The sequence below is a fragment of the Scheffersomyces amazonensis genome (genome assembly GCF_036850825.1).
Source record: "Scheffersomyces amazonensis strain UFMG-HMD-26.3 chromosome Unknown RJT21scaffold_8, whole genome shotgun sequence".
Lineage (NCBI taxonomy): Eukaryota > Fungi > Ascomycota > Pichiomycetes > Serinales > Debaryomycetaceae > Scheffersomyces > Scheffersomyces amazonensis.
The window spans coordinates 605,340-618,208 of record NW_027042748.1 but is presented as its reverse complement, the minus strand read 5'-3'; the positions used below and the strand labels follow the sequence as shown (position 1 = coordinate 618,208).

General features: G+C 36.2%; 6 protein-coding genes across 6 annotated transcripts; 2 read left to right on the top strand and 4 right to left on the bottom strand. All coding sequences in view use genetic code 12, as the record gives it.

Annotated features, from left to right (window-relative positions):
• Positions 1-2: 2 nt before the first annotated feature.
• Positions 3-3,697, bottom strand: RJT21DRAFT_58250 (uncharacterized protein). Its single transcript, XM_064885121.1, has one exon. It carries the CDS (start codon positions 3,322-3,324, stop codon positions 145-147), a length of 3,180 nt encoding a protein of 1,059 aa, XP_064736108.1. The 5' UTR covers positions 3,325-3,697; the 3' UTR covers positions 3-144.
• A 755-nt stretch (positions 3,698-4,452) lies between these two features.
• Positions 4,453-5,815, top strand: MRF1 (Mrf1p). Its single transcript, XM_064885120.1, has one exon. It carries the CDS (start codon positions 4,667-4,669, stop codon positions 5,768-5,770), a length of 1,104 nt encoding a protein of 367 aa, XP_064736107.1. The 5' UTR covers positions 4,453-4,666; the 3' UTR covers positions 5,771-5,815.
• RJT21DRAFT_123390 (uncharacterized protein) lies at positions 5,814-8,147 on the bottom strand. The gene has a single exon (XM_064882706.1). The coding sequence runs from the start codon at positions 7,769-7,771 to the stop codon at positions 5,861-5,863; it is 1,911 nt and encodes a 636-aa protein (XP_064736106.1). The 5' UTR covers positions 7,772-8,147; the 3' UTR covers positions 5,814-5,860.
• Positions 8,148-9,003: 856 nt separating this feature from the next.
• RJT21DRAFT_89760 (U2 snRNP complex subunit YSF3) lies at positions 9,004-9,258 on the top strand (the record flags this gene model as incomplete). The annotated part of the gene is made up of 1 exon (XM_064885621.1): positions 9,004-9,258. The coding sequence occupies one exon, from the start codon at positions 9,004-9,006 to the stop codon at positions 9,256-9,258; it is 255 nt and encodes an 84-aa protein (XP_064736105.1).
• RJT21DRAFT_123388 (uncharacterized protein) lies at positions 9,236-10,593 on the bottom strand. Its single transcript, XM_064882704.1, has one exon. The coding sequence runs from the start codon at positions 10,238-10,240 to the stop codon at positions 9,341-9,343; it is 900 nt and encodes a 299-aa protein (XP_064736104.1). The 5' UTR covers positions 10,241-10,593; the 3' UTR covers positions 9,236-9,340.
• Positions 10,589-12,831, bottom strand: GAD1 (glutamate decarboxylase). Its single transcript, XM_064882703.1, has one exon. The coding sequence runs from the start codon at positions 12,428-12,430 to the stop codon at positions 10,712-10,714; it is 1,719 nt and encodes a 572-aa protein (XP_064736103.1). The 5' UTR covers positions 12,431-12,831; the 3' UTR covers positions 10,589-10,711.
• Positions 12,832-12,869: the final 38 nt, after the last annotated feature.

Genomic DNA, 12,869 nt, shown 5'->3' with positions numbered 1-12,869 from the left:
ACCTTTAAATTGATGCAATTAACCCTAAACTACACTTTACTACTAATTAATAAATTAAAAAAGTAATAAATTAAATTAAATGCATGTAATGTTAAATAAAAAATATGCCTAAATGTATGTAATATATAAAATCTGGTTTAGGATTCAAACTCCAATCTTTTTTGCAGCCTCTGTATACCCCAATTCGTATGCTTTTGTATACCAAACTTCGGGACTAACCGTACTTAATCCCATTGAACTTAATTCTCCCATAAAATAATAAGCTTCTGGAGCTTCAAATTCTTCAATGGCTCTATCACACCACATGACGGCTCGTTCTGGATCGGGTCGTGGAATATGTTTAGATAAACCTTGAGATCCTACTAAACTCCATCGTGATAATCCAAGCATAGCTTGGGGATGTCTTCTAAATGATAATGGTGATGTAGCAGCCTTCAAGTACCATTGAATGGATTTGTTAGCATTCTTTTGTCTGTTTAATTCTCCTAATTCATAAACACTCCCTAATTTAACTTGAGCTAATAAACAATTTAATTTTGCTGATTTATTATAGTAAGTTAAACTCTTGGAATAATTCACAGGAGCTAATTCTAATGATTTGATAATAAATTCATCATCTAATTTTAAATCTCCTGGATACTTTCCTTCATAAATTTTACCTAGTTGATATAATGCTAATCCAATAACTTCACTAAATTCATCCCTTTCTTCTTCCACGATTTCATTCAAATCAATGGCAGATAAGTCACGTAAATATCGGAAATATTTAAGTGATCTAATTGGTGGAACTTCAAGATAAAGCATAGCAACTTTATAAATGGCTCTATTATAACCTAACTTAGCTGATTTCTTATAGTAACTTAAAGATCTTTCAAAATCGTCAGTGAAATCAAACTCATAAATGTCCCCTAATTTATAAAGAGCTTCATGATCATTGGGATTAAGTTCTAAACACTTTTCAAAGTATTGAATAGATTCTTCTATATTTTTAGCAATATTGAAGTTCTGATTGTATAAAGCATCATAATCATATTTTAATAAACAACCATAAATATAGTAAGTATCTCTTTTACATTCTTCTGAAGCTTTATTATTAGATTCAATTTCTCTTAATAATCGAGTGAGATGTTTAATAGCTTCACTGACAAATATGGCCTTACTTGAAGCGGAATATTCTGGTGGAATGGCTTCTCCCTTAACATTGATGAAGGAATATAACTTATAGTTTGTAGCTGCAATTAATGCTTTAACCCATTTAATTCTATTTTCAATAGATTTATTTCCTGATCTAATAGAAAGACGTAATTTAACAAATTCTTGTATCTTTCTATTAATTGTACTATCAGAAACTTTGGGGATTGCAGGTGGAGGTAAAGGTTGAAACTGTGGAATTTGTGGTAAAAATGCCATAGAGCCTCTGTGATTCATTAATGGTGGTGGAGACATCATCATGGAATTTCTATTGCTATCAATACCAATCATACTCATTCTGTTATCAGGATACATTTGTTGCTCCATCATTGGGTTAGCCATCATTTGATTCATCATCATATGTTCTTGAGGTCCTGGTGTAGGCGTAGGTGATCCATAATGACGAGGACTATAGTTTTGTACCAAGTTAGGAGTTTGTGGAGAAGACTTCTTCTTTTTCTGTTTAATTGGTTTTTCTTGTTCTGGAGTAACTCCCTTTGGAGTTTCTGAAGGTTGGGCCTTAGTTACCTGAATGATACTGGCAACTTCATCTGGTTGTGCTACTTTGAAATGAGATTCACTTTGAATTGATCCAACAGAAGAGTCTGAAGTAGTAGAATGCTTTCTGGAAAGGAATTCATTTGATTCGTTAGATGTACGTGCTGATTCCAAATCTTTATTCAGTAAATCATCTTCAATGAATTGAGAGACTGGTTCCTTTTTGACATCTTGATCGCTTTCTTCTTCATCAAACAATTTCATATAGTCGGAAACATATCTATCTTTTTCCTTTCTAGATAATTGTAAATCCAGTAATGCAAAGGCTACTGATTCTGATGTTGGTAAACCTTGACTGGTGGTAGGTTCTTGATTATGGGACTCTTCTTTGACTTGTTCATCAATATTTTCTTCATCTTCAGCAAATCTTACACCTCTCTGTTCAGTAAAAGTTTCATTATTTTGTAAATTGTTTTCTGTATCGTCATTGTCGTAAAGTTCAGTATCTTCCTCATCATCTATACCTTCTTCCTCTTGCTTGGTTTCATTAGATTTAAAATTAGATGCAAGTGAAGAGATTCTTGTAGATGCCGGGATACTTCCTGATGATTCTACTCTCAGATGTAAAGATATAGGTTCGGAAGGATATCTATTAGATCTGATTAATGATTTTCTAGAATTGGAAATCAATTCGTTATCATCCTTTGTAGTTTTGATTTGTCTTACTTTCAAAGTTTTTAAATATTGTTCTGGGTTATCTTCTTTTGGTTGATGTGGTTCGAGAATATCACTAGAGGTGGAAATAGAGACCTTAGATGCGTTTTTATGCTGATTATATGGATAGTTAGCTTGTGGTGATTGTTGTGATTGTGGGACTTGTTGCATGTGATGACTCAGATATTGAGGTTGCATGGCTGGCATTTGCATACCATATTGACCATACATGTATGGATTGTATGGCATATTTGGATACATGTATTCTGGTGTCATAGGATACATGGGGAATTGACCTCTATACATTTGTTGTTGTTGAGCTAAAGATGCATAGTATTGCTTGTATTGTTCATAGTATGGATGCTGTTGAGGTTGGAAAGATGAAGCTGTAGAAGCAGTAGACACAGACTGATCATCATCGTCATCGTCTTCTTCTTCGTCCTCATCATCTTCATCTTCATCTTCATTAGTAGTATTTGATACGTAACGAGATGATCTTTGAGGTTGTTGAACTACAAATGAATCATCGTTGAATGAATTATTTGAATCTGAAGTGGTTCTGGTGTGGCGAAGTAAATGTCCTGGAGGTGATAAAGTGGAATTCAACATATACTGTTGCTGATGTTGAGCTCTGAGCGAATGAGGTGAAGAATGCAATTTACCAGCTGGAGATCTAGATGGTGAAGGTATAGGACTATTATTCTGACTCTTATACATCTGATGATGAAACAGTTGTGGCTGGTATTGAGGACCGGCAGCACGATGAGTATAGTGATGACTGGAGGTGGTGGAAGATTCGGATTCAGCAGAAGTATGTGAGGATTCCGAACCACCAGTCAGAAATTCACTTTCCCCAAGTGAACTTTGAGGTGCATGGCTTATGGGGAACTTAGACAATCTCTGCTTTTCGATTACACCCATTCTGGCAGAGTTTAAATAGTATTAAAGTACTATAAAACTTAAAAGTAGCAGAAGGCAGATATTAAGTAACTGAGGCTAATAAACCAAAACTACTCCTTCCACCGTATACGTTAGTGGAATATAGAGTGAAATATTAAAGAATAAAATAATTAAAGAAAGAAAGAAGTAATAACACGGAATTCCCAAATAGGTGAAGAAAAATTCTATTAATAAAACTTTTAGTCAATTTGTATGTTTTGATTGGGAGTGTTTCTATGCATAATCCGGGACTAATGATCAGTATCAACTGTTATTGTGATATATCGTCTTGGCGAGACAGTAATACTTACAACGTGTGTGATGTAATTCAGCTTCTAATTAATAATGGGTGACTGAAGGAGTTCTACTCTTAATTAAGCAGTACCCCTTGTGAAAGCCCAATGGCGTCAGGTCGGGCCCCCTTTCAGTATTGGAATTATAGTTAGTACATAAAAAGGTTTAAGATGCTAAATTTATCACTTTACCTAATGCGGTAAGTTGTAAACAAATCGAGAATTGAATTTTTCAGTCCTGCATCAAAATAAACGCAAATCATAAATTATGTGCATGGATCGCGCTACCAGACCAGGAAGCCCACATTTTTTAACTATTGACGATTACTACTGTGTTTACGATTACTTCGAATTATTTATAGTTAATGTCAACATATACTCAACTTTGTACTCCTAATATACGAGAGATGACACTCATAATACGATCAATGGGAGATGAGTATCCCATCAAAAGTAGTGCGCAGCATACCTAGTTATACTATAAACTTTCCTTCTATTAGTCCACTAGTACATTCTTTTTCGATCTTTTACGTTTTCTTATGTTTCTTATGTTTCTTATGTTTCTTATGTTTTCCTCTGTCAATAAATGTCTACCTCAGGTAGCAGACGGTCTCAAATGAGGTACAAAACTTAATCGCCGTCGTTAAGTCCATGGACACGGAAATAAGCCTTTCTTATTAGTATGCGGCCGCAAGATCCCCCATACTAACCAATATATAACATATGATAATATCCGATTTATACTCAATACATCCACTATGTCTAAATCTATGTCTCCTCAATATACTGCTTACTTATCATCATGAATATCATCAAAGCTGTCAGATCGGCTTAGCATAATGATAATTAATAATCAGTGCTGACTAACGATAATTGATAAATTGAAATTGGAAATTGGGAAATTGGGAAATTGCGCACTATCGGGCCTACTATCCGAACTATGGCGTTCTCCTATAAAAGACCACCAGTTGCCGAGAGTTTTGCAATAATTCCCATTACAACAACAATATCAATTACCTACAGGACTTACAATGACGGTCATTAAAGCCAGTGCTGTGACATTTACCGAAAGAAGCTGGGACTTCGCCAACAGTTTAAGTTGGACTCAGTATACTATTGATCCCACCACTATTAAACCTCATGAAGTTATAGTTAGGGCCCTTACTACATCAGTAAATCCTTCTGATTTAGGAATTATTGGTGGAGGGTATGGTACTGCACCTAAATTACGTACTGAATTTGGAACGGCTGAACCAGTCCGAGTTGGAGGTAATGAAACTTTACTTCGAGTTGAATATGTTGGAAGTGCTATCACTAATTTTAAGGTTGGAGATTGGGTTATTCCCAAGAGTGTAGGCTTTGGATCTTGGAGATCGTATGCGGTAGTGGATACTGAAGAAGATCCTACTGTTTTAGTAGTGGTGTCTAGTGATGATGATAAAGACTTTACCTTAGAACAGGGGGCTACTATTATGATTAATCCTTCGACGGCGTATCAGATCTTGTACCAGTTTATTAGTGACTGGGATGGACTGGGAAATGATTGGATTATTCAGAATGCCGGTAATTCGCAAGTGGCGAAATACTTGACTCAATTTGCTAAGCTCATTAATGTTAAGACTATCTCTGTGGTTAGAGATGGGAAGTCTCAACAGGAGTTTGATGAACTTTATCAGTATGGAGCTACTCATGTAGTCAATGAATCTGATTTCTTAAGTGATGACTTCACTGCAGTGACCCTACCAAAGTGGATCGGAGAAAACGGTAGAGTTAGATTGGCTTTGAACAGTATTGGAGGAGATACTACTCGACAATTAGTTAACTCGCTTCTGCAAGATGGATATTTCGTGACGTTTGGAATGATCGGAAGACTTCCAATCACTTACGACGGAGGAGTACAACTTCATAAGAATATCACCACCAAAAGTTACTGGTTAACTGCCAATACGCTTCGTGATCCCGAGGGTAAAGTGGCTACGATTAAGGAATTATTGAAGTTATACCGAGCCGGCAAGATTCAGAATGTTCCGTTTGAAAAGAATTACTTTGTTGCGGGTAAGGATGATCTCAAGGCGGTATTCTTACAGGCTATTGAGAGGTCCAAGAAGGGTAAGCAGGTGGTTGTGTATGAATAGATGTCACTACTTACTATATACTATATAATATAAATATACAATACACTGTGATAGACTATACTTACTATACTATACTATACTTACTATCGTCTAGTTGCCATTGGTGGCAGCTGGACTGAAGTCGAGCCAGTTCCAGGCGGAGGACTTCTTGTCGGAGGCGTGATGCTCTTCTGCGTAGTTTTCAGAAAGAATCTCATCACTGGCACCTGTCATGTATGTATTGATATTATTAACAGGACCAGGAGCATTGACATTAGTATTAGTACTAGTAGTATTATTAGTATTAGTATTACTACTATTAGGATTAGTAATAGCATTAGTAATAGTACCATTGCTGGCCCCAATGGTGAAGGAGTCGGACTGGAAGAGGTTGATGTTCAAGAGCTTATCGATCTCATCGTTATTGTTATTATTGGTGGTGTTATTGTGGAATGCAAACGACTGGGTGGGTAAGCTGTGGGACATCGCTGAGGGCGAGGTGTCGGTGGTGGAAGTCGTCAAGTCTAGAAATGTGTCTAAGTTCATCATATCGTCATTGGAAGGATCATGTACAAATCCATGCTGGTTGTGGTTATTGTTGTTAGTGTTAGTGTTATTATTGTTACTGTAGTAATTCTTAGGAGCAGACGTCGATGGAGTGATGGTATGCGGATGATGTTGTGGTTTCCCCATCACTTCGTCAGTGTTCTGTAGTCCATTGAACAAATTGGTGTTACTGTTCAGTATAGCTCTATCGCTGGGGAACTTGATTGGTTTGGATGATGCACCTCCATTCCCATTAGCACTAGCAGTAGTAGTAGTAGTAGTATTAGTAGTCGTATTGCTAGTAGCATTGTTGCTCAAGGGCCTTAGCACTCCATGCAACTTGTAGAACAATCCACAGGCATTACAGAGTAAATCCCCGTTGTTGGACTTTCTCCACAAGGGTGTGGTTTTGGTCTGGCAATTGGTGCATTGGAGAACACGTTTATTGGACGCTGGAGCTAGACTGGCGATACTGCTGTTATTGATATTAATGTTATTGTTAGTGGTAATACTGTTGATATTGTTATTTATATTATTATGGTTAGTGGAGATGGAGGTGGTCGTCGTCGTCGTGGGACTTCTCTTTAGTCTGGGCGGCGATAAGCTCGCTGGTTCATTAAAGGGAGTGTTACTGGAGGAGATGGTGCTGTTGGAGGTGGATCCCAATTTATAGTCCTGCTTCAAGGTGGACTCTAGGGAGTTGATATATGACGATAAGAAATTATGGTTATTGGGAATGTTGTTGTTACTGTTGCTGCCATTAGCCACAGGCATGGAATTGGCTTTGGTTAATGTTGTACTGGAAAGCGTCGTGTCAGGAGAAGTATGACTGGTAGTGGTGGTGGTAGTGGTGGTGTTGGTGGTGTTGGTGTTGGTGGTGGACGGAGGGATGTTGGCGAGATTGTACTCTTCCTGGCTGATTCTTCTGATGTGGGCTACGTAATCAAATTCATCAACATTAGGATCATTTAGGCCCGAAGTCGGTAAATCGCGTATGGGTCCCGACTGCGAGGACACCGAACTGCCATGCTTTCGATCCATAGGATGACTACTGGGTACTGTAGGTTTCGATATCCCATGAGTAGCAGTGCCAGTACCAGTAGACCCTAATTTAGTGGAGAGTAACTTTTTGTTCTGGATTCTCCAGGCGATATTCGAGATCCGCTGATTATGCGGTAAGTAATTCTTGTTCTGGTACATCTTGTAGATCTGGAAGGAGGAGTTGTCTGAGTCTGAGATTAGGTCGGTAATGGAGTAATTAGTGTTAGTGGTGGACTCAGTAGTGGTGGACCCAGTAGTGGAGGTGGTGGTGGTGGTGGTGGTGGCTGGTCGGTAGGTGATTTTGGGAGAAGTCGAGTTGTACGACCGACTTAATTTGGTGGTGGTGGTATTATTATTGTTAGTGGACTTGTTAGTGGAGTTAGTGGACTTGTTGGAGTTAGCGGACTTGTTGAGGGTTGTTGCGGAGGGAATCATACGGTGATTTATGAGATTTATGGCGTACAGTTAAGGCGCAGTGAGTTAGTGAGCATACGCAGATGATGTCTCGCTACGTTTAGTGATGGTTCTTTTTAGTGGTGGTGGTAGTGGTGGTGCTAGCGGTAGCGGAGATGAACTTTAGTGAGGGGCGGGTTTACTTTAAGGACCTTTTTTTAGGGACTGTGCTAAATTGGGGGAGCTCAGCAGGAATAGTCCGGTAGATTTCAGGTGCACTGTAGCGGTAGACTAACTGGATGGATATGCAGTAGGCAGATAGAGTGCTTAGCAGGTGATGGTCTCTGGTTACCGTTGGAGTTAAAGGGTGGAAATCGAAATAAAATTAAAATAAAATTAAAATAAAAGTTAAAATAATATATGAAGGAAATATAAGAAATAACAGAATAAAATAAAATAAAACAAAATAAAAAAATAAATTAATAATTATTATTTATGGACAGACAAAAAGTGCCGACACAACGTCTCCACTTCATCCAACAAGGAACCCTTTACTTTTCTCTGAGTATCGAAAGTTGACCTGATGATGTAAGATATATCTATATATACATATGTGCATACCGACATAGGTTTTGGATGAAGCTGGATTAAATGAATTATGCTATCGTATGACACTCTCAGTATGGCCCGCCTGAAAGTATGGGGAAGTGACTCACAACAACTGCAAAGCAAAATATGGGCTAGTCATTGTACACTACTGCAGACAAAGACAAAGACAAAATGTCTGTCTGATCGGGTCCTTAATTACAATTGACTACCCATCGAATTGTATAACCTTAATTAACTGGGTCACTCAGTACTCAGTACAATGACTATAGCAATCGGTAAACTGTGAATTAAGTAACAGTCATAGCAGAAGGGTAAGTATAGCGAATTTATGTCTAAGACTGCAGCTGCGATTGACCCACTCTCATCTGACAAATTGGTTAGACTGCAAAACAATCAAGTGTCTTCATTCAGCCAATCCAGTATAGACTATATTCTCTTGTGAGTATTATCTAAGATTATATAACCCATTCCATACAATTTATTGTATAGAATCACTGGACATCTAAGCTGTTAAATCAGACAGTCAGACAGACAGACAGACAGTATAAATGATAAATGATAATTGATAAATGAGCGTGCACTTACCGACCGCTTACACCGCCTATACATTTTTCCATCTCTGCTAAACAACTTGGCTACCTAACCACTAAAGCATAACGACGACTATGGCCGACAAAGTTAAGGAGCAAAACGACTATAACCGTCTCAAAGCAAAGTATATTGGCCTCGGCAATGCAGACACTTCCAGAACCGAATTCTTAACAAATGTCCATCGAGATACGTTGGCATCGCTAAGTCATCACCAGCATTTAGTGCTCTACAATTCTGTAATACTAAATGAAAATCCCGAATTATATAGACAATCGTTAATTAAGAAAATGGTTCTGCCTATACAAAAGAAGCCAATACTGAAGGGTTAAAAAAAGATAGTTGAAATACTAATTAAACTAAACTAAACTAACTAACTACTAACTACTAACTACAACTACTAACTGACACTTTTTAATTGTTACCTAATAATGGAGCACCTTCGGCATGTCCCGTACCTGTCCGACGTTCAACATCTTCAAGAATTGGAATTCGTCTGTCATCTGGTAATCCACCAGTAATGGCTACCAAAATACTAAAGACAAATAAAACTCCACTAATGACAAAGGCAAAGATCCATTGCAAGGCAAATAGTTTAGTAAATAATTGTCCAATTCCAACTCCCAACATAAAATATGATTGAGTTAATGCTACTGCCCAATCACCAAATAATAAAAGGAATAATAATGGTACAATTAAGAAATCCCAAATTAATATGTTGGAAATAACTCTTCCTACAAATTCATGAATTCCAAATAATATAGCTCCATTCCAGAATATAGCATATAATAACCATCCTAATGGGAATACAGTGGCAGGTAAATGAACAAATAACCAATTGAAGAAATCTCCTCCAAATGGTCTATACTTATAAGTTTGATGATTGAAATAAACAATCAACAGATTCAAAAGATTTAATAATAATACAACTTCAGCAAGGAAATACCACAGTTTAATATAAAAGACTGTCCATAAGAAATGTCCAAAATTGAATAAACTGAGATGCCAATCGACTTCTAAAGAAGCTCTTAAATTACTGGGGAATTGATATAAATAACCCAATTGTAAAAGATAAAATAGAGACCAATAACTTAATACAATAATTATACTCGAAGAAAATGGTGTTTCATTATTAAGAAATTCTTCACTATTATTATGAGGTCCATGATGACTAAACAATAATCGTAAACTTCCATATACTGAAAGGAAAAATGTCCCTATATTAAAGAATCTATGATTACTGATATGTTCTTGATTTGGTCCAGTAATGGTCTCTGAACTAGTGAGACTAGGAAAGGGATGGGTTTCTGGCATAATAGATACTTACTTACTTGAGGAAACTTGTATAGAAACAAATTGAAGTTGAGTATTATTTATCCTCCTATTTATACCAAAATTTCATACCACAGCGGAACGAAAAATGCATGATTAAACCCTTAAGTTAAGGTTGCTATAATGTATGCGGCGTGCGTATAAGTCTAATTATACGGGGGTGTGTATGGATGTCGAGTGCGCTACCATATTTGTGCACCCGATCGGAGCTCCGAATCAATATGCGTATACGTAACGCACTTGACGCAAATTTATACATAGCGCAAGTTTTTCCATTATACATAAACTTCATAGTCTTTTAGATATAAATATAAATATAAATATAAATATAAATAAAAATAAAAATAAAAATAAAAATAAAAATAAAAATAAAAATAAAAATAAAAATAAAAATAAAAATAAAAATAAAAATAAAAATAAAAATAAAAACCACTATATATCACACACTACTCCCTAACATGTACCACGATAAGATTTCTTATTCTTACCATGATGATTACCGGCATGATCCAAAAGCTTATGCTGGAATTGTTTAGCATCTTCAACACCATTGGAAGCAATTGATAATAATAAACTATAAATAGCTTCTTTATTTTGTTCATCTGAATTATCCTTAGCAGCAATCATTTCACGAACAGTGACACATGATTGAATTAATAATTCAATAGAATCAACAATGTCCACAAATAACTTCTCCAACAAGTTTAATGATAATGAAGTACGAACCACAACACGAAGAATTTCTTTATCATTTTCATCAGGACTTAAATGATAGTTTGGAACGATAAATCCTTTATTTCTTAATAAAGTCGAAAAGATACGTTGAGGAATTTCTGGGTAATCTTCACGAAGTTTCTTAGCAAATCTAAAGGCAACTACTGGTAAACCAGGTTCGAAATTTTCATTTCGAATACTATTAGGACTATGTTTAGTTGATTCTTCATGAGGTCCAGTATAAGTAATAGCCTTAGTTTCTGCATTTGGAATCTTTTTATGAATGACCGATAACACTTCGAAGTATTCAGATCCTTCCAACATATTACTTAATAATCTAGCATTTTCAATACAACTATTGAATACTTTTGTATAACCTTCTCTACCAAGATGAAGGAAATTATAATATTGTAAAATAACTGGGAATCCAGCTCTCGAGAAATTTAATCCAAAAGTTTCTTCAACTCCACCCAAATAATCTAAGGAAAACTTTAAACTCTTTGGTAATAAATCTTGATCTTTCCAAATCACCCAACCTAAACCAGCAGTAGTTAATCCATACTTATGACCTGAAGTATTAATAGAATCAACACGAGGAACTCGGAAATCCCATTTCAAATGAGGATAAACAAATGGAGCCACAAATCCTCCCGATGCTCCATCAACATGAATTCTAACATCAATTCCCTTTTCCTTTTCAATTTCATCTAAAAGATTATTAATCTTTTCAACGGGTTCAAAAGCTCCAGTAAATGTAGATCCAAGAATTACAAAGATCCCTATAGTATTTTCATCGACATTTTCTTTAATTTTACTACTATCAATAACATGACCAGATTCTTCAGTAATTGGAACTAATCTATTTTCAACATCAAAATATCTGGCAAACTTTTCTAAAGCAACTTGAGCACAAGTAGCCATAATAATATTAGGATTATCAATTGACTTCCCTTGAGCCTTTTGCTTTTCTTGCCATCTCTTCTTTAATGCTAAACCTGCCAACATAATTGCTTCCGATGATCCTGTAGTTGCTGCTCCAACAGTATTAACACTTCTTTTACCAGTAGCCTTGTTAAACGTAGCAGGAGCATTCCATAAATTACTAATGATGGAAATACAACGTTGTTGAAAATCAATTAAGGAAGGATACTCATCATTATCAGCCAAATTCTTAACGATATTATCAGTAACCAATTGTAATTGAATATCATCAATAGTGGTATTAACAAATGAAGCTAAATTCAAAGTAGGATTACCATCTAAAGTCAATTCTTCACTCAAATACTTATAAACCAATTCCTTATCTGAAGATTGTTCTGGAATCTCAAATTTGGGGATCTTTTCATCACTGTCATATCTGGAAATGTACTGTTCATTCTTGTACAGTCTCTTTGTATTGTGCTTCTTCAACAACTTATGTTCCAACTCTTCAGCATCTACGTGTTTACTCAAAGTCATGATGAAATATACTTAACTAACAATTAACAATTAACAATTACTACTACAACTACAAATCCAATTCATAGTGAAATTTCAGACTTACCATACTTTATATAGTAAATCCGGGGGGAGTTCTCGCACCACACATCTGGCCGACCGACCCTCCTCCGCAGTGAAAAATTCCTGCCATCGTGCCTGCCTAATTACTTATAGGGGAGCCTAAGCCCTTTATCCAACAATACATAGCAAGTGAAATTACGTTGACCATTTCAGTATGAAATTGTTGGCTGGATCATTCGTTTCTCGTGAGTCCAGCCCAGCTATTCTATTACGATTGTGTTCATATTATTATTATTACTATTATTATTTATTATTATTATTGGATTTCATGGGAATGTTACTTGCCGTCTCCTAATGAGTGCGGATAGCAATGTCAACTTCTAAAATAGACTGACAC